The following is a 25,671-nucleotide window of genomic DNA, read 5'->3' on the forward strand; positions in this document are numbered from 1 at the left end:
GTAGTACCCAACCCATGCCTGACACCGAACTTGGTGAGCCCAAGATGGCTCCATTTCATTGGGCCATGTATCCTTGTCAGAAAAGAGTGGAGTATGTATTCAACCTAGCAATCTTTTGGAAGTTGGTGGACCCCTCTATGACAAAGATCTGCAGGCCAATGAAATAGCGCCAAGTAGGGGACCCTGGACTAATCATATTTCTCCATGTAAGGCCTCACCAAACCTAGTGTTTCTCTTGCACTTACCCAATCCGATTCAGATGTATGGGTGAGGTCCAATCAGTCCAATAGGTTCGCTACGTCGTGAAAATGATGTTAACCTAAAAGTCCACAAAGTGTGACAAGCCATGGAAAAAAAAAAATTTGACAAACATCCAAAATTATGTAATGGCCCATCTGATATTTTGATCAGCCGGATTTTTTAGGTGCCTTTTTTTTTACTCTTTAAAAAAAAAAATTAATTTTTAAAATGTCTAGTTTATATTGTGCGACAAGCCTTTTGGATGGGTTGGATGTCATACACATACCACAGCGAGGAGTCCACACCCTAATATTCTTGCATGATTTTCTCCATCCTAATATTCTTGCATGATTTTCTCATCCAAAACTCATTGTATATGAGATTTCATACAACAGGATTATTACTATTTGTGATGTTATGGTTTGAAATGCTTGCTAAAACTATTTGATGTTACATGGTTGGAAATAGAGAGGGAGAGATTTTAAACTTTGATTGTTCTTTTGGTTGCACCTTATATTCATGATATTTGGTTCAACCAAGTGAGACCTTAAAGACTAGTTACCTAAGATTAAGTTGCAATGTCACATTTAACCTATGTTGGGGGTGGATATTGTTTTAAGAAAATTGACTCAGTAACTTACATTAGAGCCAATTTGTAACTTCATATTTTCATTGGCCTACTGACAAAGATATAATATTGTAGTATGTACCTAAAAATATTGTGAATCAAAAGATTTTTGGCCTTGATGAACTTGGCTAACTTTTTCTAATGTTTGTTAGAAATCATGATGCAATTAGTGCAAGAAGAAATTCAAGAGGCCATTGTTAGAATCTTGTGAGGTGAGGTCCACATTTCACACGTGTGAGCTTTCCTTGGTTTTAAAAAACTTGAAAGACTTCTACGAAATCTCGAATCATCTTCAAATTTGTGGCTAGTTTGCACCATGCATTTAAGTTTATTTGAGAGGATTTTGTCTCAAATTCATCGTTCCGCTTCTTGTATTTAGAGATAAATCAAATTGAAGGTATCTAAAATACATACTTTTAATGTGTTTTGAAATTTTATGTTTTTTTAAAGATTCGAGTGTAATCAGAGTAAAATGTTGTTGTTTTTTTTTTTTTTTTTTTTCCTTTTTAACGTGGCACGCTGGGATATGCTAAAACAATCAAATCATTAGTTGCAATACTAAAATTGCATCAATAGAATAATCCTAACTATCCAAATGTTGGTCATTTAAATGGATAGTTAAAAATCATCAATGAGTCATTCATTTGTAATCCTTATGTTTATGACTGACCAGTGGCTCAAAATTTCCTCATTTTGACTAGAGTATATATTTCAATGGGCCCAATATAATCATTCTGTCAAAAATCAGATATGTATACTAATTTGGGATATTAAAGCTAATTATTTTAATCAAATTCATGTCTTGTGAATATACTAAAGAATTTAAATACAAGCTCCCAAAGGTAAGGGTTGGATTGCAATGCATTACAATTACAAACTTGGAGTACTTTATAATACCATTTTCTCTCTCTCTCTCTCTCTCTGTGTGTGTGTGTGTGAGGTTTGTATTGCAATGCCTTCTAATTACAAACTTGGAGTACTTTATAATAACATTTTCCCTTATATATATGGAGAAAAGGTTCTATGCAGAGCACATGGGAACTTTTCATGAGGTTGAGCTGTATGGGCCCCACCATGATGTGAGTCAAACATCTACCCCATTAGTCAGATGCACCATTCCGTGGTGGGCTTAGGGTTTACAAATCAAGTCAATCTGTGACTTTTGTGGGCCACACCACGTACAATAGTTGAGAGGGGTTACCCTCCATTAAAACATTCATAATCATTTGTTAGGCCCACCAAGATGTGGTTCACAAATCCAGCCCATCCATCATGTGTGTCCCACTTGGATGAGGGGTTAGACCAAGTTCATGCGTATCCAAATTTCAGATGGACCCCACCAAGCGCTTTTATATGTTTTAAGCATGTCTTCACATAATTTTAGATGGTATGGCCCACCTAAGTTCCGTATACGGCTGATTTTTGGGATATCCCAAAATTTAAAGGGGACCCATCAAATGCACAATGTAGATGATCGACATACATCATGGTAGGGCCCACATAGCTCCACGTAATGGGAAGTTCCCATGAGCTCGACCGCATATACCGCACCACTGTCTCATTGTTGTGGTGGGGCGGAATTTGATTGTGCCACATGCCATTGTAAAGATAGATGCTGGTAGAGCTTGTTTTTATCTATAGTAGTTAGGTTAAGTCTCACATCTGACAGTGACACGTGACCTCAATACGGCCACATCCCAACACTATCAAGCTATGTGGTATTATGGTCACCGTCCAGTCCATGTCCACGTTTGCAAGTCTATTAGAAATGGTATCAATCAATATATATTTTTTCATTTGAAAATGGTGGACATGGATTGCGGTAACCACAACACCACTTAACTCAATGGCGTCGGGACGTGTCGGCACTGTTTAGGCCAAGTACCATACTGCAGTGATAGGTTAGACTAGACCTAACAATATGCTTCACGTGGGTCCCCTATAAAGCAGCACGTGATCCAATCAAATATGTAAGGCCCAACACCACAGAGCTATGTGGTTTTAGAACATGGCCCAATCAAAATAGCTGTGTCCCAACACCACCTAGTCATATGATTTTGGGGTGGGATGTGGATAAGGTGGTTCAACACCATGCATAATGAGACAGTGAGATATGATTGGTGGGGACTTATGCTGTTAGAGGCCTCTACAAACCACCTTTTTATTTAAAAGGTTTTTCAAAAGCATAGGCCAAGTCAACACACCTCTCTTAGCATTGGTGGGGTCTGATATTGCACACGTGTGCCTTGATCGCATTTGCCAGGCTGGTGCATTTTTGTAAGTGGACCGGAGTTATTTCAATTAGAATTCCTCCTCTATTTCTCCCTGAAGACTCTTTTTTCACCATCTTCGGTGTATTTGATCAAAAAAAAAAAAAAATCTACTAAGGAAATCATGATACTGAGCCTTTCTGTCAGTGGGGAGGGCTGAAACATGACATGTGACACGAAACAACATTCGTGGATAGGGTATTGGTACGCAGTTAGATGCAGACCCGCTTCCTTCAAACCTAACAACTCCCAGAAGGGTAAAACGGTAAACTGCAAGTTCGGTATGAGAAGAAAAGCCGAAAAGCTAGCTTCTCTTTCATCAGAGAGTGAACCCAAAATCCCTAGCAAACCGTAATCTTTTCTTCTTTTGGGTTCTTATCTTTGGGTGGATTGAATATGAAATCCTAGTGAAATCCATGGCTAGGGTATTTAGAGGGTTGTTGTTCTTCCGTGATTTTCATCTCATATCTGTTGTAGGAACTGACACGTTATTGAGGTAGTGTCAAACGACGGAGAGAGAGAGAGAGAGAGAGAGAGAGAGAGAGAGCATTACCTGATGTTGGTGAAGAGATCGATAGGAAGAGAGAGGTGGGAGAGATCTCTGCGGCCGGCGCTGGGAGAGGAACAGGCGGAGAGTGAATGAGAGGGAGAGAGAATAGAGGTCTCGTTTTAGGAAGCGGATTGCATACCGAGTAACTCAGTACCCTTAGCGTACTGAGTAAACCATGTGGGGTCCACCGTTATTTATTTATTTTATCCACTCCGTTAATACATTTAACAGATAATTTTAAGTCTTGATACCAAATTGGAAGAATATCCAAACCTCAAGTGGACCACACCACGGGAAATAGTTTGTTTGAACCTCTACCATTGAAAAATTCACGGAGGTCACAAAAGTTTTGGATCAAGCTGATGTTTGTTTTTTCTCTTCATCTATGTCTTTGTGATCTTAAGAACAGGTTGGATGACAAATAAACATCACTGTGGGTCTTAGGAAGTTTTCAACGGTGGAAATCATTATTCCACACTATTTCCTGTGGTATGGTACTCTAGAGCTTTGGATTTACTTAACATTTTGGATCAACCCCTAAAATTAGCGGGAAAAAAGGATGGACGATGTGGATAAACCACATACATTCACAGTGGGTCCGACTGAGTTTACTCAGTACTATAAAAGTGTATTTAGTAGCTCAGTACGCAATCCGATTTCCTCGTTTCAAGGGAGACGGATTGGCTACGCAGGGCTGGTGGTCGGTGCTCTATCACCATGATGTACGTGTTTCATACATTCCGTTCATCCATTTTTACAGATCAATTTATGGCTTTATACAAAAAATAAAAAAAAAAATTTGATAGGGATATAAATCTTAGGTGGGCCACACCACAGGAAAAAAAATAATGAATGGATATTCCCCATTACAATCCTCCTAAGGCCCACTGTACTGTTTATTTGAAATCCAATATGCTGATTTGGTCATAAAGACCCAAATGAATGGAAAAAATAAATATCGGCTTGATCCAAAACTTTTATCCCCCCAAAACGTTTCTAATGGTCAAAATTCATTCAAAACTGTTTCTGTAATGTGGTCCACTTGAGATTGAGATATAATTTATTTTTTTACTTACATCATAAAATGATATATAAAAATAGATGGACGGCATGGATGACACACATACATCATGGTGGGCCGCACAGAGCACCAACCACCAGCCAATGGCTGGTGTCAGGGGGAGTAGCCAATCCATTTTTTCCCTTCATCAGGGGGAGTAGCCAATCCTTTTGGGGGCCATAAAAGTTTTGGATAAAGCTGATCTTTGTTTTTTCCCTTCATCAGGGCCTGTATGATCTAATCAACAGATTGGATGTCAAATAAACAGTACTGTGGCCCTTAAGAGGATTTTGATGGTGGATATCCAATCAATATTGTTTTCCTATGATGTGGTCCACCTTAGGTTTATATCCCTATCATTTTTTTGATCAAGCCCTAAAATGATCGGTAAAAATGGATGAACATAATGGATGAAATGCATACATCATGGTGGGGCCCACATAGCACCGAATACTAGCCAACGGGTGGGTGGCAGGGGAATAGCCAATCCGTTCCCACCCATGCTGGTATTTGTGGTGTGGTCCATTTAATCTTTGGAAATGATTCATTTTTGGAATAATTCTCTGAAATGATCTTGAAAAATGGATGAACGGTGTGGGTTGATCCCAAATTTTTGGTAAATCCAAAGCTCAAGTAGACCATGCAACACGAAACAATGTGGAATAATGATTTCCACCATTGGTACCTTCCTTTGGCCCACAGTAACGTTAACGTTAATTTATTTGCCATCCAACCTATTCATAATATCAAATATATATGAATGAAGAGAAAACACAAACATCAGCTTGATCCAAAACTTCTATGGCCTCCAAGAATTTTTCAATGGTAGAGGTTCAATCACACTATTTCCTGTGGTGTGGTCCACTTGAGCTTTGGATATGCTTCCTTTTTGTTCTTTAGACCTCAAATTATCTGTTAACGTGGATAAACAGAATGGATAAAATAAATAAATAACGGTGGACCCCACAAAGTTTACTTTGGTAAAGGTAATGACTGACTAACCTAAATGTAGAGGGGTTTCCTTAAAACATTCATAATCATATATTAGGCTTGCCTTAATGTAATTCACATATCCAACCCACTCATTATGTGTGTCCCACTTGGATGAGGGGTCAGACCAAGTTTTAGCCGCATCCAAAACTCATGTGGGCCCCACCAAGTGCTTTTATATTTTTTATGATGTCTTGACATGGTTTTAGATGGTATGGTCCACCTGAGTTTCGTTTACGGATGATTTTTGAGATATCTCATAACCTAAAGGGGACACATTAAATGCACGGTGTTGATGTTCGACACACATCATGATGGGGCCCACAAAACTTATCAACATCAATTCGTAGGTTCTCACGAGGTCAATAAATTGGGTCACAATTTTGACAATAATATTTAGCCCATTTTATATGTATAGTCCATTCACTCTATTTTATTGATCAATACTCTCAATTTGACTAGTTACTCACCTCAATCAGGCTAGCTACATGTGAGAAAGGTATTGGAAATACAAGATTAATCAACAATTTGAGTGAAATTTGATTTAAACATATGAAGTTATTTACTCTTCAATCTGGACTAATTCAATTGTCCAAAATTGGTTAAATGTTCAATTAGTGGATGTGCTTAATAATTTATTAAAAAAGTTTTTTTTTCACAGATAAATATCAATTTCCATTCAAAAATTACAATTTTTTTCAAAATGTATATTTTTTTACTCAATTTTTCTTTGAAAACTTTTAACAAAATATCATTTTTTAATATAAAATATTTCAAAAAAATAAATTAAAATACAAATTCTGAATTTTTATTTTCAAAATATCTTAAATTTTCACAATTTTTAATTTTTTTCCCAAAAATTCCAAAATGCCAATTTTTTTTTCTTTAAAAGCATCATGTTGTTTTCAACTTTTCAATTTTTTTAAAAAATTATATATATTTTTTCAAAATCATAGTGTTTTTATAAATAACTTTTTCTTTTAATTTCAAATTTTGAACATTTTCAATTATTTTTCAAAATCACAAAATTTTTCAACTTATTTATTTTTCGTTTCAAAATGTTTGTTTTTTGATAAAGTATTGATTTTTTAATATCGTTTTATTTTTAAAATTTTCAATTCTTTTTCACTTCTCCATTTTTTTAAAAGCATTTTATTCGAAATTGTCAATTTTAATTGAACTTCACAATTTATTTTTTTATTTTTCAAATTTCAAACTCTCATTTTCTTTTTTAAAATATTTTCATTTTTCAACATTGTGAAAATTTTCACATTTTTTAAAATATTTTTAATTTTCTTTTTCAGGATATTATTTTTTCTCAAAATCAAATGCTAATTTTTTTTTTCAAATTTATCAACTTTATTAAATATTCTTTTTTGTTCCCACAAAATAGATTTTTATTAAATCACGATTTTTATTTTTTCAAAATCCAATTTTTTTTCTCAAACATTATTAAATTTTTTAAACTTCTCAATATTCTTTTTCATGTGATATTACAAATCATTTAAATATTAGTTTTAAATTAAAAAATAAAAATAAAAATTCCACTCATTTGATATAAAAACAAAATAAATTTTCTTTTTGCATTCAATCAATTGTTAAAAAATAATCTTAGATACAAATATGTACAATTAAACCACTGAAATTATATTAAAAAACAATTATTAGACTACAAAAAAACTTAATTTTCCACCATATTCTAAAGAAAATGAAAAAAATTAATGTGTAGGCAGAAGTCATTTTACGATGGACCTAATCCGTCGCAAAATCAACTGAAAAGCCCGCCATTTCGTATTTTGGGCTACTGTTCGGTTTGCGTCGCCAAATAAACATTTGCGACGAATTTCGTCCGTCGCCTAGTTCGTCAGACAAAAATCCGTCATAAATACGTTGTAAATGGGATTTTATCGACGGATTTTGATCCGTCGCTAAACTTCGTGACGTTTGGCCTACGGATATTCGAGAAAGACGAGCTTAGCGACGGACTTTTTTCGCTAGAGACGGATTAAATCCGTCGTTAAAAAAATACATCGCAAATTGGCCATTTTGGCATAGTGGAGGCCACCAAATTCTGTGGTATGTATTATATCCATACCTTCCATTCATCATTTTAGGAGATGGTTCCAAAAATGAGGCAGTTCCGAAGGTTTAAGGTGACTAATCAGTGTAGATTGAAGGTCTACCGTTGAAAACTTCTTAAAGGCTATAGAAGTTTCGTACGAGGATGATATATATTTTTTTACTTTGTCTAAGTTGTGTGGTCTTATTAACAGGTTGGATGGTAAATAAACATTATGGTGGGCCCTAAGAAGGTTGCAATGGTGGGTGTCATAGTCCCACTGCTTTTTGTGGTGTGGTCCACTTGAGGATTGGATCTGCTTCATTTTTTTATCCCAACTTTAAAATGATCATAAAAAATTAGATGAACGGTGTATATATAACATATACATTATACATTATGGTTGGTGTACATTAGTGATGTCAAGGCACAACCCACGGTCTAAAATACGAACTTCCTATAACCGGAAGCTAAGTGGGCCCACTATGATGTTTGTGAGAAATCTATCCCGTCCATCTATTTATGAAGATCATGTTCTAACATAGGCCAAAAATAAAACAGATCCAAAAGTCAAGAGGGCTTTAGGATAGAAAGCAGTGAGGATTGAATGTCCACCGTTGAAACATTCTTGGGCCACCTTGATGTATGGGTCTTATCCATGCCGTCCATCCCCCAAAAGTTTTGCATCAAGCTGATATTTGTTTTTTTGGTTGGATGTCAAATAAACATTACAATGAACTCTATAAGGTTTTTAATGGTAGACATTCAATTACTACTGTTTTCCCATGGTGTGGTACACCTGAGATTTTGATCTACCTCATTTATGAGATATATTATTAAAATGACGTATAAAAATGGATGGACAGTATGAATAAAACATATAGATCATAGTGGGGCCATGTCACCGACTACTAGCCACCTGGCTAGTTGCAGCCTCACTTGGACAAACCGTGTCCCAATGCATGGCCCATCAATCAAATCTCACAGCGTCTCCACACAACTGCTGACCTAGGTGAGGGCCCCACTGCTTAATCCACATCCGTTGGATTCAGTTATCATCCACGACCCCAGCTGCTCATGACGTTGATAGCATTAATAAAAATATGACACGTTCCAAAATTTTGAGGTCACCGTGTTTGGCTGTTAGTAGCTAGGTGGCTACTGAGGGTGCTATGTGAGTCTTGTTATATGTGTTTTATCCACACCGTCCATATATCTTCTTTACATAACATTTCAAGCGTGAACCAAAAAATAAGAAATATCCAAATATCAAGTGGACCACACCATGAAGAAAACAGTGGTCTACCATTAAAAACTTCCTAGTCCCACTGTAATGTTCATTTTCCATCTAACCTATTGACTAGTAGAGCACATAGTCGGGCAGGTTGAGTTAGGTTAGGTCAGGTCCGTGGTCAACCCTAATGCACTCTAAGTTAAAAATTCTCAACCCAAGCCTAACCCAATTGGGCTCGGTCGAGTTGATACATGCTAATATTTTCGTTATTGCGTTAGTCTATTATATTTTTAATATAAGTCTTTTTTTTAACCTATAATTTTATTAATCATATATATAGTTATTTATGTTTAAAAAAAACTTTATTTTTTCTAAACAAATAAGCTAAAATATAAGATAATTACTCCTTCAAAAATTGTACCATGTAGCATACAATCCATTTAGAAGAAAGAAATAAAGAATTCTCATTATCTTGAATCATTGGAAATGACGTGGTTTCTCATACCTTCAACACAGCCGATCAGCACCAAATTATAATTTATAAGTAACTTCTATATCGATCGGTTCGGGTTGAGTCGGGTAACCCAAGTTTCATCTAGTTGGTGTTTGTATAGCCCAAACCCAATACATCCTACCCAAGCCTGCCTACACAAGATCAATGGTTTGGATCATTGAAGGTCTCTTGGCCCAATGTTGTGCCGGTCACTTGGCCCACAAGATCAATGGTTTGGATCATTGAAGGTCTAAAATTAAATAGAAATGCTCAATGGTTTGGATCAACTGCCTATATTTTTTCTCCTGTTGTATTGACATGCCTACACACGTGTAGAATATTCAATCCATCAACAAGGTGGGCCACACCATATGATCACCAGATCAATCCACTCATCGATTGGGACATAACATCCAAATAAATGTGGCCTACCCATACCCAGTCAGTGAGTAGATCCGCCTGATTTTCATATCATGTTGTAATCATGGTGGGTCCCAGTTTGTGACATATTGGCTGTAAAAATAGTTGTATCTGGTCCATCTGGAATGACAATAATGCTAGCTTGGAGAAGCCGACTTAGTAGTAGTGGGGCCCATGATTCATTGGTCGAGAATGGTTCCTTTCCCTGTTGGCCCAACTGCCGTTTATAAGTTAGTTGAAAAGACTTTTCCTGGGCAGTTCACCAACTTTCAGGAGTCTCTACCGCTGACAATAACACAAAATATCTCTAGAACATTTCTCACAATTATTGTGAGCTTTTAATCATACGATATTATCCAGATGAGGCGGCCTGTGGGCGCTATGCTACGATGATGTAAGTGTTTCATCCATGCTGTCCATTCATTTTTAAAAATAAAAATAAAAAATGAGGGGATCTAAATCACAGGTAGAGCTGGGGGCATCGAGTCGAGTCCAACCGAGTTAGGGCTGACTCGACTCGATCCAGTTTTGAAATAGGTTTGATCCGAACTTGATACCGGTCCAGCATGCCTGACTTGTGGCCTGATCCGGACCGAGTCCGATCTGGTCAGAAGTACCGAGTTGGGTCGAGTTGGCACTGAGTCAGATTGAGAGATGAGGGAGTGGAGAGGAGAGAGAGGAGGAGGAGGAGGAGGGTGATGGTGGTGGGTGGTTGCTGGGCTTGGAAGAGGAAGAGGAAGGAGGGAGGGAGGGAGGGAGTGGAGAGGAGGAGGAGGAGGGTGATGGTGGTGGGTGGTTGCCAGGCTTAGAAGAGGAAGAGGAAGGAGGGAGGGAGGGAGGGAGTGGAGAGAAGGAGGAGGAGGAGGGTGCTTGGAAGAGGAGGAGGATGGGGGAGGGAGAGAGGGAGGGAGAGAGATGTTGGGATCGGGTCGAGATAGGGTTAGAGAGTCGGGTCGAGTCGAGTTTCAGATCGAGTCGAGTCTAATTGGATTGAGTTTCGGGTTGAGTCGAGTCAAGTTAATGGGTAAGTCAAACTCGACTCGGTTTGAGTTCGGATTGGGTGAAGCTTACTCGGTTTGGACTGACTCACCCATTCGGTTTGAGTCGAGTTGGATCAGACCAAGTGAGACGAGTCAAGTTAGTCAGATTGGGTTATCCTGTGCCCACCTCTAATCACAGGTGGACCATACCACAGAAAACAGTAGTGATTGAATGTCCACCATTAAAAACTTCCTAAGGTCCACTATACTATTTATTTGATATATAACCTGATGATTAGGTCATATAGACTTGGGTTAAAGGAAAAAACAAATATCAACTTGATCCAAAACTTTTATGGCCCCAAAAAGTTTTTTATAGTGGGTCTTCAATCAACATTATTTCCTTTGATGTGGTCCGCTTGAGATTTAGATACCTTCATTTTTTTGATCATATCATAAAATGATATAAGAAAATTAGATAAACAATGTTGATGAAACACATGCATCATGGTGAGCCCCACAAAGCAATGACCATTAGCCAAACACTCTCCAATATATCTACGAAAGAAGGTACAAAGCTTCTCAATGATTTGCATTTTACCTGCTTTCTACTTTACATGGACATCTATATTCCATGTAAAAATGTTGAAGCAAGTAGCCAGCACATGGTAAGGGCAGTATCCTACAACATAAGCAAAAGTCACCACTAAATGTAGGAATGTGGTGTGAGAAAAGCTTTTGTGAGGTCCACCACAGTGTGTATGAAATTCACTCCATTGGTCATTTGAATTAAGATAATTTCAAAGCTTGAGTCCAAAAATCAAACTAATATAAAATTAATGCAGTCTACACCGCAGTTAATGTAGTCTACGCGGCAAGGAAAAGTGAGGATGGGGCCTGCTATTAAAATGGTCTTGGTGTCACTCAATTTTATTTATTTATTTCTTCTTTTTTTTTGTGGTGGGATGCAAAGTGGGGTCCACCGTGATGTTTATGAGAAATCAAACTTGTTCATCCATTTTTAGAGCTCATTTTTAGGACATGTGACAAAAAATGAGGAAGATCCAAAACTCTAGTCAGCCATACGAGATGAAATAGTGGGGAAATGAATGCTTACAATTGAAACCTTCTTAGGGTCTGCGTTGATATTTATATGCTATCCAAACCATATATAAGGTCATACAAATGTTTCAACAATGCTCACTGAATCCCCATTGTTTCCTCTCATATGCCCACTTGGAGTTTTGGATCCTTCTCGTTTTTGGTTGCATTCGCTAAAATGAGCTAAAAAATGGATGGACATGATAGATTTCTCATAAACATCAAGTGGACCCCACCTTGCATCTCAGCACGGAGAGTTATTTGACTCTGCAACTGCATATGACGGTTTATAGGCCTTTTAATTTTAAAATTTTAATCAGACGATATTATCAAGGATAATAAGGTGAGATTTATTTTTATTTTTTTTCATAAATTTATTGTGAAATTGTCACAATTTTAATAAAGTTTTAAATTGGTGTATTGGGTATCATATTGTTGACTTCTGATACTGCCCTAAATCACCCTTGCAGCAGGCTATTTTGGATAGATATAGGCTGATGCGACCGCAGCTTTAATTTTATGAGCACATCAGTATGCATTGGGTAACATGTACTGGTTTTGGGTTATACTTTAAAACTTTATTTTAATGGAAAATTTATTTGGGAGGTAAAATTAATAATTTTATTACTATATTTTTTAGAATGTTAAAATTATGTATTATTTTGAAAATAATTGTTTTATAAATGAGAAAGCTTCTTATGTGCATGGTCAGACGTGAGCCTGAAGCGAAAAGGATAAAATCATCATTTCATATAGAGAAAATGAATTAATTTAAACTTTTAAATACTTATCTAATTTAAGTCACAATAATTTCATGATAAAATTAGGAAAAACAAAAATTTGTCTCGTGGTAATCTCATAATAATATCATTTGATGAATTTTTGTCATGCTAAGAATAAAAATTTGTCTTAAGATAATCTTATAATAATATAATTTGATGAAATTTTGCCATGAATAATCATAATATTGTCAAAACCTTATATATATATATATATATATATATATATATATATATATATATATATATATATATATATATATATATATATATATATATATATATATAGAGTCCCGGTCTCCTGCGCACCATGCCGCACCATGCTTAAATACGAGCTTCCATATTGTCCGTTAAATCCTCCTATCGGCTGGGATTCAAGCACCGTGAGGAGAGAGAGTATCCTTGAAGGAGGGCTCGCGCGGCATCTTTCTCGGCATCCGACGGTTTCTAATGAAGCGTCTCTCAATGTTGTGGGCCATGCTATGGTGTATGTTTTTTATCTACACCGTCCATCAATTTGGAGAGATCATATTAAGACATGATCCAAAAAATGAATCAGATCCAAAGCTTGAGAGGACCCCACCACAAAAAAACGTGGCAAGAGTGACACCCACTGTCAAAACGTTCTAATGGCCGTGATAGTTTTCCTTGAGTCAAATATTTGCGTTTTCCTTCTTTCATGTCTGCTTTAACACATGAACATGTGGGATCTCAAATAAACATCATGGTGGAACTTCAAAAGGTTTCAACGGTGGGTGTCACTCTCATCACTGTTTTCTGTGGTGGGGTCCACCCCAGCCTTGGATCTGCCTCGTTCTTTGGGCCATGCTCTAAAATGATCTCTCCAAATGTATGGACGGTGTTGATACAACACATACAACATGGTGGGCCCACAAAAGTAGGTGACGTCACTTCAGTAGCCAGCCTGTCGGGGACGCAGATTTCCTGAGAAAGCCTACCGTTGGAAGTTCCTGCGCTGGGAACGCAGTTGGGCCACTGGGATGTTTGTGAGAAATCCTCACCGTCCATCAGTTTTGTGAGTTCAATTTAGGACATGAGACTAAAAATGAACCGTATACAATGCTCAAATGGGCCGAAAACTTGATAAGTGAACATCCACAGTTGAAATATTCGTGGGGCGACATAAGTTTTGAATCATGCTAATATTTGTGTTTTCAGTTCATCCCAGTAGGAATGACGTTATTAACGGTATGGATGGCATGTAAACATCAATGTTTAACCCAGGTAGGTTTCAACAGTAGGAATTTCCCTAAATACATTTTCCTTTAGTACGGCCCACTTGAGTCTTGGATCGTGTTCAATTTTGGTCTAATCTTCTGAAATTATCTCAGAAAACGGATGAACAAAGTGGATTCCTGAACAACATGACGGTGGGCCCACCTATGTTCCCAGCGCAGGAACTTACTACGAAAGGCTTTCGCAGGAAATCTGCGTCCGCCTGTCAGATTCCCATCGCCATCCTTGCGCAGGCATCCTTTCCGGAGGCGGATTGCGTCCTAACCCCGCCCGGACGGTAGGGCTCTGTGGGGCCCATCGTGATGTTAGTGTTTTATCCATGCCGTCCACCCATTCTTTCAGATCATTTTTTGGTATGAGCCTAAAAATGAGGTTGATCCAAATCTCAAGTGGACCGCACAGTGTTAATTGAACGCCCACCTTTAAAAACTTCTTGGGGGCCACAAAGTTTTAGATCAAGCTGATATATATTATTTCCCTTCATCCAAGTTTGTATGACATCATCAACAGGTTAGATGTCAAATAGCCATTATAGTGGGCCCTAAGAGGTTTTTAATGGCAAAAATTCAATCAAAACTGTTTTCCCATGGCGTGGTCCACATGTGATTTAGATATACCTAATTTTTGGGACAATGTCATAAAATTATCTTTTAAAATGGATGGACGGCGTGGATAACTTATACATCATGGGGTCCACAGAGCACTGACCACAGCTGATGGCAGCGTCACTAGCCAAACCGCATCACCCTAGGAGGTTTTTAATGACGGAAATTGAATCAAAACTGTTTTCCCATGGTATGTTCCACATGTGATTTAGATATACCTAATTTTTGGAATAATATCATAAAATTATCTTTCAAAATGGATGGACGGCATGGATAAAACATATACATCATGGGTCCACATAGCACTAACCACAACTGATGCCAACGTCCCCAGCCAAATCAAAACTATTTTCCCATGGTGTGGTCCACGTGATTTATATGTATCTAATTTTTGAGATAATATCACAAAATTATCTTTCAAAATGGATGGACGGCATGGTAAAACAAATGCATCATGGGTCCACATAGTACCGACCACAGCTGATGGTAGCATCACCAGCCAAACCGCAAAAAAAATTCTCGCCGAAAAAAGTGCTGCGCGAGTCCTCCTTCGGGAGACTCTCTTGCGCATGGCTGTTAAATCCCGGTCGATGAGGGGATCTAACGACGGAAGAAGGAGCTCTCATTTAAGGTTGATGCGGCATGGTGCGCAGGAGACCGGGACTATATATATATATATATATATATATATATATATATATATATATATATATATATATATATATATATATATATATATATATATATATATATATTGGGGGAAGCTGCACCTACAACGCACATACAAAGAGGATACAAAAGAATTGAAGCAGGAGAAATAAGAAAGATGAAAAGAAAATAGGAGACTTATAGCAAAGGTGTGGACTACATGCACACACACATACAAAGAGGTAGAGGACAGTTAACATTGTAAACGCATGGATTAAAAAAAAGATATTATCATTTTCTTTTCAAACATAGCCTTTGAAATCATTAGGAGAGAAACCTCTAAAAGCAAGAGAAGAAAATTTTAACATTAGCACAAGCCAAATACTTATTTTCTATAAAATAATATATTTCTCAAAGGAAAACTTCAACCCCAAACATGAGATTAGATGGCCAAAATACTATAATATTTCCAGATGTATAACCATTATCTAATAATATAATTCAATACCAATTCAATACCAAATAATGCGAGTTCTAGCAACGAGGACCTCGATGACGGCTTTGCCCGACGACCAGTCCGTACAGGAGATCGTCTAGATCATATTGAAAGATACTAACGAAGTAAAGCTAAACTTCCTAGTTTTAATGGATTTTTGTGTATAAAAGATTTACTTGATGGAATGCCCCCATGAGGAACATCCAACATCACATAAGCCTTGTCCCTAAGGCTAGCTTGTCCAACCGCCTTCACTGTCAGGTGAGTCAGAAAGAATGTCAGATCTTGAAGACACGAGTGAAGGATCTGATCGATACTAATCAAGTCAAGGAAAGCATGAGTGCATGTATTGTGACAGCTCAAGAGCGTAATGCCAAGTACAAGAAAATGGCTAATAAACATTGGCATCAAAAGTTATCTCAGAATCATAAACCAAGTCCCTTGAATAACTCGAAAATGAGTTTTTTACAAGTGAAGGGGTCTGATGTAGAATGTGTCATAGATACATTCTTAGCATGGTTGGACCAAAAGAAGGTGGACCATAAATTGATCATTACTTTTGATCTGGGTATCATTACGGCGCACCAGACCGAGTATCATGAACCGAAATACACAAGAACTCGAGGACGAGTTCTTTTGAAATGGAGGGGATTGATATAGAGCGGGTCGTGGACACTTTGATGTTCAAGATGGATCAGAGAAGGCCTAATCAGAGGCAGAAGTCATCAAGACCATCAGAACCTTAAAACAGGCATATCTCGCAAACCAGAATGAGTTATTCGACATACCATATATGATTTTGGGGTAGGACGAGCTACTTTAGCCAACCAGCCCGGCAACTGGGTTGCCCACGCCGAATTTGCGAGTTCCATCAAATCAACGACCGAATTCCATGTTTATTTCTGGTTTTACTATTTTTAGTAAGTTTTAGTTTGATTATAATTCTTCATCCGTTGGGCTTTAAGAGTTCTGTTTAACATGAAAAATACTTAGAATAATTAGGAGAATAATGTAGTTATGCCACATAGGACACTTACTATCAAAAGTAAATTTACTATTTATAGTAAGTTACGAATTTTAGGAGTTTTAGTTATAGTTTGCTTCTGATTTCTCTCTCATTGCTTGCTACCCCTATTTAAAAGGTTGTGACCTTTTTATTTCATAAATCAATCAATTTTAAATTTTATAGAATTTATTTTCTATTTTACTTACTTTCTTTCTCGTGAATTCAAGAAGCCTTGGGAGGAGTCTAGAGAAGTTCCGTGGATTCTATACATTTATCATCTTGAGGAAGACGGGTGTTCGACCTCATGGCGTTCATCCCTGCGTCACCCTAGGTGTGATCTTTAGACATGGCCTATCCACAGCAGGGCCCACCAGAGTGACAGTCTTGAACGCACGCAGTCATTTGGACCAATCACATATGGGCACGACGGCAAAGCCAATGAACCACTCTATCTAGAACGTACCATCATTCAAAAAAAAAAAAAAAAAGATATTGCCTTTTATCCTAACCGTCCACATCTGTCCACGTTCGTCAATTAAAGGTCCATGTCACAAGTTGCCATCGAAACTTGATTACACACAAAGAGAAATGATAAGGACAGGTAATCAAGGGTCATCACAGAAGTTAAAAAGGAAGCTGACAAAATTAAAAGCCAGTTAAGGCCTGATGGACAGCCATTAAATTATTGTAGATTTTCTTTTGAAGTGTCCGAGGAATCTGTTAACACTCATCGGCCTTCATCAGCACTAATCTATTTAGTGCTTGATTGATCCAAGTCGTCCATTAGAATGGCCACCTCTTGGATGGGCCCAAATGACATTTCATGGACTACCATGCAAAATCAAACCGATCTAACAATCATAACCATCTGATCTTTAGACTGGAATATATGGAGGATCAAGATTTTTTATGCGAATATATTTCCAACCAAAAATCTGATCCATTTATTTGGTGGGGCCTGTGGTTGTTTATGATTCTAAAGATTCTCATTTGTTAGGAAATCTTAACCATCCAATCCATGGGTTGGAGAACTTATGGCTATAAAATAATAATACCAAATCATGGATAGATTGGACGCCCAATTACGTGGTAACCAATGAAATCTGTTCTTTAACTTAATGGACGGTTCAGATCCATTGATTGGATTGTCCAAGTGTGCTTTTTTGCACGGTAACCCTATTTGTTCTTTAACTTATTAAATGGTTAAGATCCATTGATTGGATTGTCCCACTATCCTATGCAATTACGAAGAGAACACTGGATCCTCTCTCTCAATACTCTGAAAATTCGTGATATTTTATGTTATGGGAAGATCCGAGCCTCTAATAAATCCAAGGGTAAGCACCAAACTAATTCAACCAAGTGCGTGAATAACGTAGGCGATACTCATCTGACCTGGTGTGAGCGTCCCTGAAGAGGTCGTACACCATAAAGGTACTCTTACTTTGAGACTGCAGATCGGAGTGACTTCAATACTCCGATCGGAAGTGATAAGCTGTTTTCCTAACATTTGACGGAAGACGAACGATCCGATCACTGACGTCGATTATAAGAAGTCTAACCCGATAAGATAAATCTGACATCTTGCCTCAGACTTCGAGTAGAAGGTTCCCATTGAAAGATTCCAAAGCGCTTGACAAGTAAGAGGCAGGGTCCACTAGCTCAGTTTGAAATTTGACTCGGACCAAGAAAGTTTTCTTCAGCAAGCTAAATGACCAAGGCTGAGTGACGTCTTGTCAAGACGAGCCAAGCCGAGGCAATATGTTGAGGCAGGCAATCCATCTACTAAATTCAGAAATTACCATAAGCGAACGTGGTCGAATACTTCGCTCTCAGATACGCATTATCTGCACGATGTGCTATACAATCCACAGATTGCGTATGATATCCCCACGATCTCAATATCCCGCTGATTGGGTAAATCGTGCCGACAATAGCGGGCCCGGACTATCCAACAATCAGGTATAAATAAATTGAGACCCAACTAATGTAGGTACGCAAGATCTGACATCCTCCATTACTCCCCACTTAGACCCAGATTCCTTTGACCTGACTTAGGCATCGGAGGGTACCCCAGCTTAGCCAGGGTCACCTTTGCCTGTTCTCATTGTTTAGGATCAAGACGTTGCAGTGGTTTACTGATGGGAGTGCCGACCAGATTTTGACCTCAACATTTTCTGGCACCGTCTATGGGAAGCTGATACAAAAAATCAGGTTCCTATTTTCAAATATAATGGCGAGAGGAAAGAAGAAAGTAGTAGCTGTGGAACCAGAGCCAAACGAGCAAACTCGATCTTCGTCACTACTTCATGCCGAGTCAGCACCGGGGCCTTCCCAGCATTCTCGCAACCGGGCGAGCAAGTATTGAGCCTTGCAAAACGAGATTCAGGCCCTACGCGATGAAGTAAACAAAATGAAGCAGCGATAGGAACCACAGCCACACCCAATTCGCGAGGATCCCGTTCCCGAGCCGGTCCGACTGTTCGTAGAGGCTCACTCTATGTCGAGGAGTATGAGGCCTAAGGCACCCCAGCACTCTCGGGCGTCGCTTTCGGGTCAGAATCCTCCTTCGATACAAGTTAGAGTCTCGGCACGGAATACCGCCACTCGGGCTCCTACTAACAACTCGATCACCTTGACCCTGGCACCTACGGACCTCCGTCATCAGTTAGAACGGATGAAGGAAAGGAGGACTTCAGAAATAGAAGATGCCCTAGAGATTGTCGCTGAGAATAAAGATCCCTGCGAAGCGTGGTTTGCAAAACTCAACGATAAGTTCTTAACCCTGGAAAGGAAGCAGTAATTGTCAACAGTTCCCGCCACGGTTCAGGCGATGATGGAAGAGACCAAACCTCCCTTCACCTCCACCATCATGGATGAAGTGATGCTGCAAAGGTTTCGAATACCTCCTGTCATCCAATATTCTGGGTCCGGTGACCCATCTGAGCATCTAGAAGCTTACTGATCGTGGATGTAGATCCAAACAGCAACGGATGCGATGATATGTGGGGAATTTTCTATCACCCTTACAGGATCCGCTCGAAGTTGGTACCGTCAGCTCAAATCCAATTCCATTAGTTCCTTTCCAGAGTTAAGTCAACTATTCCTTACCCAATTCATCAGTGGTAAGAGAAGTCGAAAACCCAACACTCACCTGCTCACCATCAAGCAAGGGCCAAAAGATTCTTTGAAGGACTACATTGCTCGCTTCAAAGAGGAAGCGTTGCAGGTGGAAGACCACGATGACAAAATGCTGCTCGCAGCGGTATTCAGTGGTCTGAAAGAAGGAAGGTTCACTTGCTCTATTGGGAAGAACCCACCGAAGACGTTAGCAGACTTCGTGGCAAGAGCTCAAAAATACACTAATGCTGAGGAGTTTACTAACACCCACAAGAGTGCGCAAGTAACTGACGCAGCTGACAAAAGGAAGAGGCCTGGGAATGAAGAATCTCAGCCGACTGGCAAAGGGGCAGATGACTGCACCCCTCATGATCGCTAACCGAGCCGGAGACCGGAAGGAAAATTTCGTTCTTACACCCCCTCAATACATCTGTCAAGCAAATCCTGTTAGATATCTGAGGAGAGAAACTTCTAAATTGGCCTGTCTGCATGAAGGCCAACCCAGAGCATCGAGACAAGAAGAAGTTCTATCGCTTTCACCGAGACCACGGCCATAATACAGACGATTGTGTGGATCTCAAGGATGAAATCAAGTCCCTTATCCGCAAAGGAATCCGCGTCGATATACTAAAAAAGAGAGATCCGCTCGGAAGGAAGAATGGGACCAAGAACGACCGAATAACCCCACGGAAGAACCCGCTGAAATCCGCACCATTTTCGGGAGCTCAGCCGGTGGATGGGGATTCAAACAGAGCCCGAAAAACCTACTGTCGGAAGTCTGATCCCGAACACTACATCCATTTGACCGAGCAGCCTAGCAAGGAGCTTTGAATCAATCCATGCAGCCTAACCTTTACGGAAGATGATGCGCGCGGAATCTAACATCCACACGACGATGCCCTAGTGGTTACGATGACTATAGCAAATCACAAGGTATACCGCATCCTGGTCAACACCGGAAGCTCGGCCGATGTGATCTATTCCCAAGCTTTCGAAAGAATGAGGCTTCCTCGGTCACGCCTCCGACCATTGAAGACCGCCCTACATGGCTTTGTCGAAGAGAAAGTGATCTCCGAAGGAGCCATTTTCCTCCCAGTAACTGCAGGAGAAGGGCAACACCAAGTCACCCTTATGGTGGACTTTCTTGTTGTCAACGTACCATCAGTGCACAACGTCATCCTGGGCAGACCCTTCCTCAATGCAATGAGAGTGGTCGTCTCAACATATCACTTGATGATGAAATTCCCAGCTGAGGGAGGAATATGCTACCTCCGAGGCGACCAACGCGAGGCTTGGAGATGTTACGCTATAGCAGTCAGAAAAGGATCCATCAAGCAAGCGCTTGCAATTAATGTCTTGGATCCCCGAGGACCCACCAAGGACTCGTCTGCAGAAGACCTGGAGAAGGTGCCCCTTGAAGAAACAGATCCAAGTAAAACCATTCAGCTCGGAACGTCACTAAGTCCCAAGCAACGGACTAAAATGCTGACTTTTTTAAGACAACACAGGGACGTCTTCGAGTGGTTGCATGCAGATATGCCAGGGATCTCCCCTAAGGTTTTGGTCCATAGGCTGAATGTGGAGCCGGATCACAAACTGGTAAAGCAAAAGAGAAGATCATTCGACGTCGAGCGCTATGAAGCCATTGCCGAGGAGGTCTCCATCCTACTTGATGCCGGTTTTATAGAGAAAGTATATTACCCCGACTGGATTGTAAATATAGTGCTTGTCAGAAAATTCAATGGGAAGTGGCGGGTCTGTGTAGACTACTCAAACGTGAGCAAGGCATGTCCTAAGGATAGCTTCCCATTACCTCAGATTGATCAACTGGTGGACAGTACAGCCGGTCATGAGTTGCTCTCCTTCCTGGGCGCCTATTCCGGGTACAACCAAATTACGATGCACCCCCCAGACAGGCAGAAGACTACCTTCATCACGGACAAGGGACTCTACTATTATCGAGCCATGCCATTTGGCCTTAAGAACACTGGGGCGACATATCAGAGGTTGGTAAATCAAATGTTCGCTAGATAGATCGGACACACCATGGAAGTATACGTCGATGACATGCTAGTGAAAAGTATTAAGGCGTCTAATCACTTGACAGATCTCAGGGAGACATTCAGTGTCCTCCGAGAGTGCTAGATGAAGTTGAAACCCGCAAAGTGCATTTTCGGGGTTGAGTCGGAAAAGTTCCTTGGGTTCCAGGTCAGTCAGCGGGGCATCGAGGCAAACCCCGACAAGATCAAGGCGCTCCTTGACATGAGTTCACCTCGGACCATTAAGGAAATACAATGCCTCACGGGAAGAGTCGTCGCACTCGAATGCTTCATATCCAGAGCGACAGACAAATGCCTTCCCTTCTTTCAACAATTGAAGGGTCGTAAAAAGACAGAGTGGACGTTAGAGTGCGAGCAAGCCTTCCAGCAACTAAAGCAGTACCTGGGCTTACCCCCCCTCTTATCCAAGCCTGAAGAAGGTGAGCCCCTGTTCTTGTACCTCGCGGTCTCGGCCTCGGTTGTCAGCTCCGCCCTGATCAGAGAAGTTGAGAGCAAGCAATACCCCGTATATTACGTGATCAAGGCGATGATACCCGCGGAAACAAGATATCCACCCCTAGAGAAGTTAACGCTCAGTCTTATTGTTTCAACTCGGAGGTTGCGTCCGTACTTCCAAGCTCATTCCATCGTTGTATTGACCGACTCTCCTCTGAGACAAGTTCTCTAGAGACCCGAGGCTTCAGGACGGATGAGCAAGTGGGCCATTGAGCTCGGAGAGTTTGACATCCAGTTTCGCCCAAGGACAGCAATCAAGGGCCAAGCTGTGGCGAACTTTATTGTCGAATTTACCACTCCCAATGCAGAAGAGATCGGCGCCGAAGTCGAGATGACCCTGCCTGTCCTCCTGGGTGACTGAAAGGCAGTGTTGGACCCGGGATGGGTCCTCCATGTTGATGGATCGTCCAATGCTAAAGGAGCTGGAGCTGGAATCGTCCTGTCCGCTCCCATTCTACAATTATCCAATATGCGATCAAACTCGGGTTCAAAGCCTCTAATAATGAGGCAAAGTATGAAGCCTTACTGGCTGGACTCAGATTGGCGGCAAGCTTGGGCGTTTAGTCTCTCCAGGTCTGGTGCGATTCGCAGCTAGTGGTAAACCACATTTTCACCGAGTACGAAGCCAAAGAGACAAGGATGATCGCTTATCTCAATGAGGTGAGGAAGTTGATCGAAAAATTTTAAAGTTGCACTATCCAGCAAATCCCAAGGGCAGAGAACTCATAGGCCAACGCCCTTACGAGGCTCACCTCGGCCGCTGAGGGGAAGATCCCGCGATTCATCCCCATTGAATTCATAAAACATCCGAGCATTGGCCAGGTAGAGAAAGTCAATCCAATACATACTACTCTGAGCTAGATGGACCCAATCTTCAACTACCTCACGTCCGGTGAAACCCCCCTGATAAATTAGAAGTGAGACGACTGAGAGTTAGAGCGGCTCGATACGTCATCCTGGATGGCATGTTGTATAAGAAAGGGTATTCCCAACCTTACCTTAAATGCCTCCGACCTGACGAAGCCGATTACTTGATCTGAGAGATTCATGAAGGAATTTGCGGAAACCATTCTGGTAGCCGAGCCCTGACCCAGAAGATACTTCGCCAAGGATACTTTTGGTCGACCCTCAAGCAAGACTCGAAGGAATATGTTCAAAAATGCGACAAATGCTAACGTCATGCGACTGTGCCAAGGCAACCAGCGAAAGAAATTATCCCCATGAGCGGACCGTGGCCATTCGCCCAGTGGGGGATCGACATCAACGACCCTCTGCCTACCGGGAAAGGACGGGTCAAGGTTGCCATCACCGCAATCGACTACTTCACCAAATGGGCTGAGGCTAAGCCTGTCGCGAAAATCACTGAACAGAAAGTGATTGACTTTGTCTGGAAAAACATCTGCCGATTTTGAATTCCACGCATCATCGTATCTGACAATGGTCGACAGTTCGATAACGACAAGTTCCGAGGCATGTGCCAAGGCCTCGACATCACGAATGCATATTCTTCGCCTCGGCACCCACAGTCCAACGGACAGGTGGAAGTAGTTAATAAGGTTATCAAACACCATCTCAAGACAAAATTGAAAAAAGCAAAAGGTAATTGGGCCGAGGAGCTCCCATTCGTCCTTTGGGCCTACAAGACCACAGCTTAGTCTTCTACTAAGGAAACCCCATTCTCACTCTCCTACGGCTCGGAAGCAATGGTGCCGGTCGAAATCCGTCACCCTACTGCTCGGGTAAGAAATTACCAAGAGGACCAGAACTCCAAACAGGTCGCGGCTAACCTGGATCTTCTTGAGGAAATCTGAGACATCTCAAGGCTCCGAGTCGCCGCTCGGCATCAACAGGTAGCGCGCTTCTACAATTCTAAAGTCAAGATCAGGCGGTTCCGCCCTGGGGACTTAGTCCTTCGCCGGGTCTTCTAAAACACAGCCGAGCCAGGGGCTGGAGCACTCGAGCCGAACTGGGAAGGTCCATATCAAGTGGCCCGATCAACAAAGCCAAGCTCCTACCCCTTGGAAGACCTTGAGGGCCGCCAGCTGCCCCATCCTTGGAACGCTGAACATCTGAAGATCTACTATCCTTAATGTACTGGCCTCTAAGGCTCCCAATACGTGTGCACTTCCGAGCAACCAGCCTTTAAGGCTTTCAATAAAGTTCATGATTCATCTTCTACACAAACGGAATTATCTACCAAGTAAAAGTCACCTCTCATAATCAGAGGTGAATTGAACGAACTGATCCCTTAAAGAATGGGTCATAACGTAATCCCATGAAAACTCAACATGGCATCCTTTCCAAGATGGGAAAAGCCAAAAGATGAGCCGACTCTCCTATGGGGTAATTGGCTCATCATCCGACTAACGCTCAGAGCAGAAGTATCTCGCTAATCGTGGGAAGAGCCGAACCCTCAGGGGTTCAGACTCAATAATAATCGAGCCAGGAAGGCTTTAAAAAAAGGTCTACCAAAAAAGCGTTGGAGAAAGCCGACCCGTCCAAGGATCGGCTCGGCTCGGCCATGCCTGAAGATAAACTGACAGGACAATGATTTAGTTCGACAATCAACAGTTAGCATTAAACCTCCAAAAATTAACAGATCATCATTTGAGAGCCCTTTCCAAAGGGTGGTCAAAAAAAAGTATACCATTTATTCAAAAAATAATAATGTCGTTCAAAAACAAAAAAAAAAAAGAGAAGGGGCTACTGAGAATTACGCAGTCGGGGGCGCTTGGGAATCGGGGGCTTGGTCCGGGCGGGCGTCTTCGACAGGCTCTTCTCCAGCATCGTCAGGCAACAAGGGCTCAAGGTCAAGCTCCGGGTACAAATCCTGGACCGCTTCAATACAAGCATCATAGCCACAGTTGTAAAACTTGTTGGCTTCGGCATCCCTTTCCTTTGAAGCCTTAAAGGCATCAATCGCGGCCGCTACTGCTCCTGCCAGGGAAGTCATGTCTTTAGCTCGTTGAGCCTCCACCACTTAGGAGACAGCTCGGCTTTGCTCTTCTGCCGCCTCAGCCTTAGTCCGTTCTAGGACTTCTCCCAGTCAAGTAATCTCCTTGGCCAAAGAATTCGCATGAGCCCTAGCCGGTGTCAGTTCGACCTCCGCCACCCCGCATCGGTCTGCGAGGCCACCTGTAACCTTCTGCAGTTGGAGCTCTTTAGTCTTCTCATCTTCAA

General features: G+C 40.8%; 2 protein-coding genes across 2 annotated transcripts in view; one reads left to right on the top strand and one right to left on the bottom strand.

The window, feature by feature from the left end:
• Positions 1–25,671, bottom strand: part of LOC131249224 (protein EMSY-LIKE 4-like) — a 106,129-nt gene that overhangs the window by 17,027 nt on the left and 63,431 nt on the right. The gene's annotated exons all lie outside the window — the stretch shown is intronic.
• Positions 20,849–21,970, top strand: LOC131249775 (uncharacterized). Its single transcript, XM_058250538.1, has one exon. It carries the CDS (start codon positions 20,849–20,851, stop codon positions 21,968–21,970), a length of 1,122 nt encoding a protein of 373 aa, XP_058106521.1.

This window comes from Magnolia sinica, chromosome 6 (assembly GCF_029962835.1).
Source record: "Magnolia sinica isolate HGM2019 chromosome 6, MsV1, whole genome shotgun sequence".
NCBI classification, from domain to species: Eukaryota; Viridiplantae; Streptophyta; class Magnoliopsida; order Magnoliales; family Magnoliaceae; genus Magnolia; species Magnolia sinica.

Excerpts from the sequence above, each read along its gene's own strand:
- LOC131249775 (XM_058250538.1), top strand. The coding sequence starts at position 20,849 with ATGACTATAGCAAATCACAAGGTATACCGCATCCTGGTCAACACCGGA.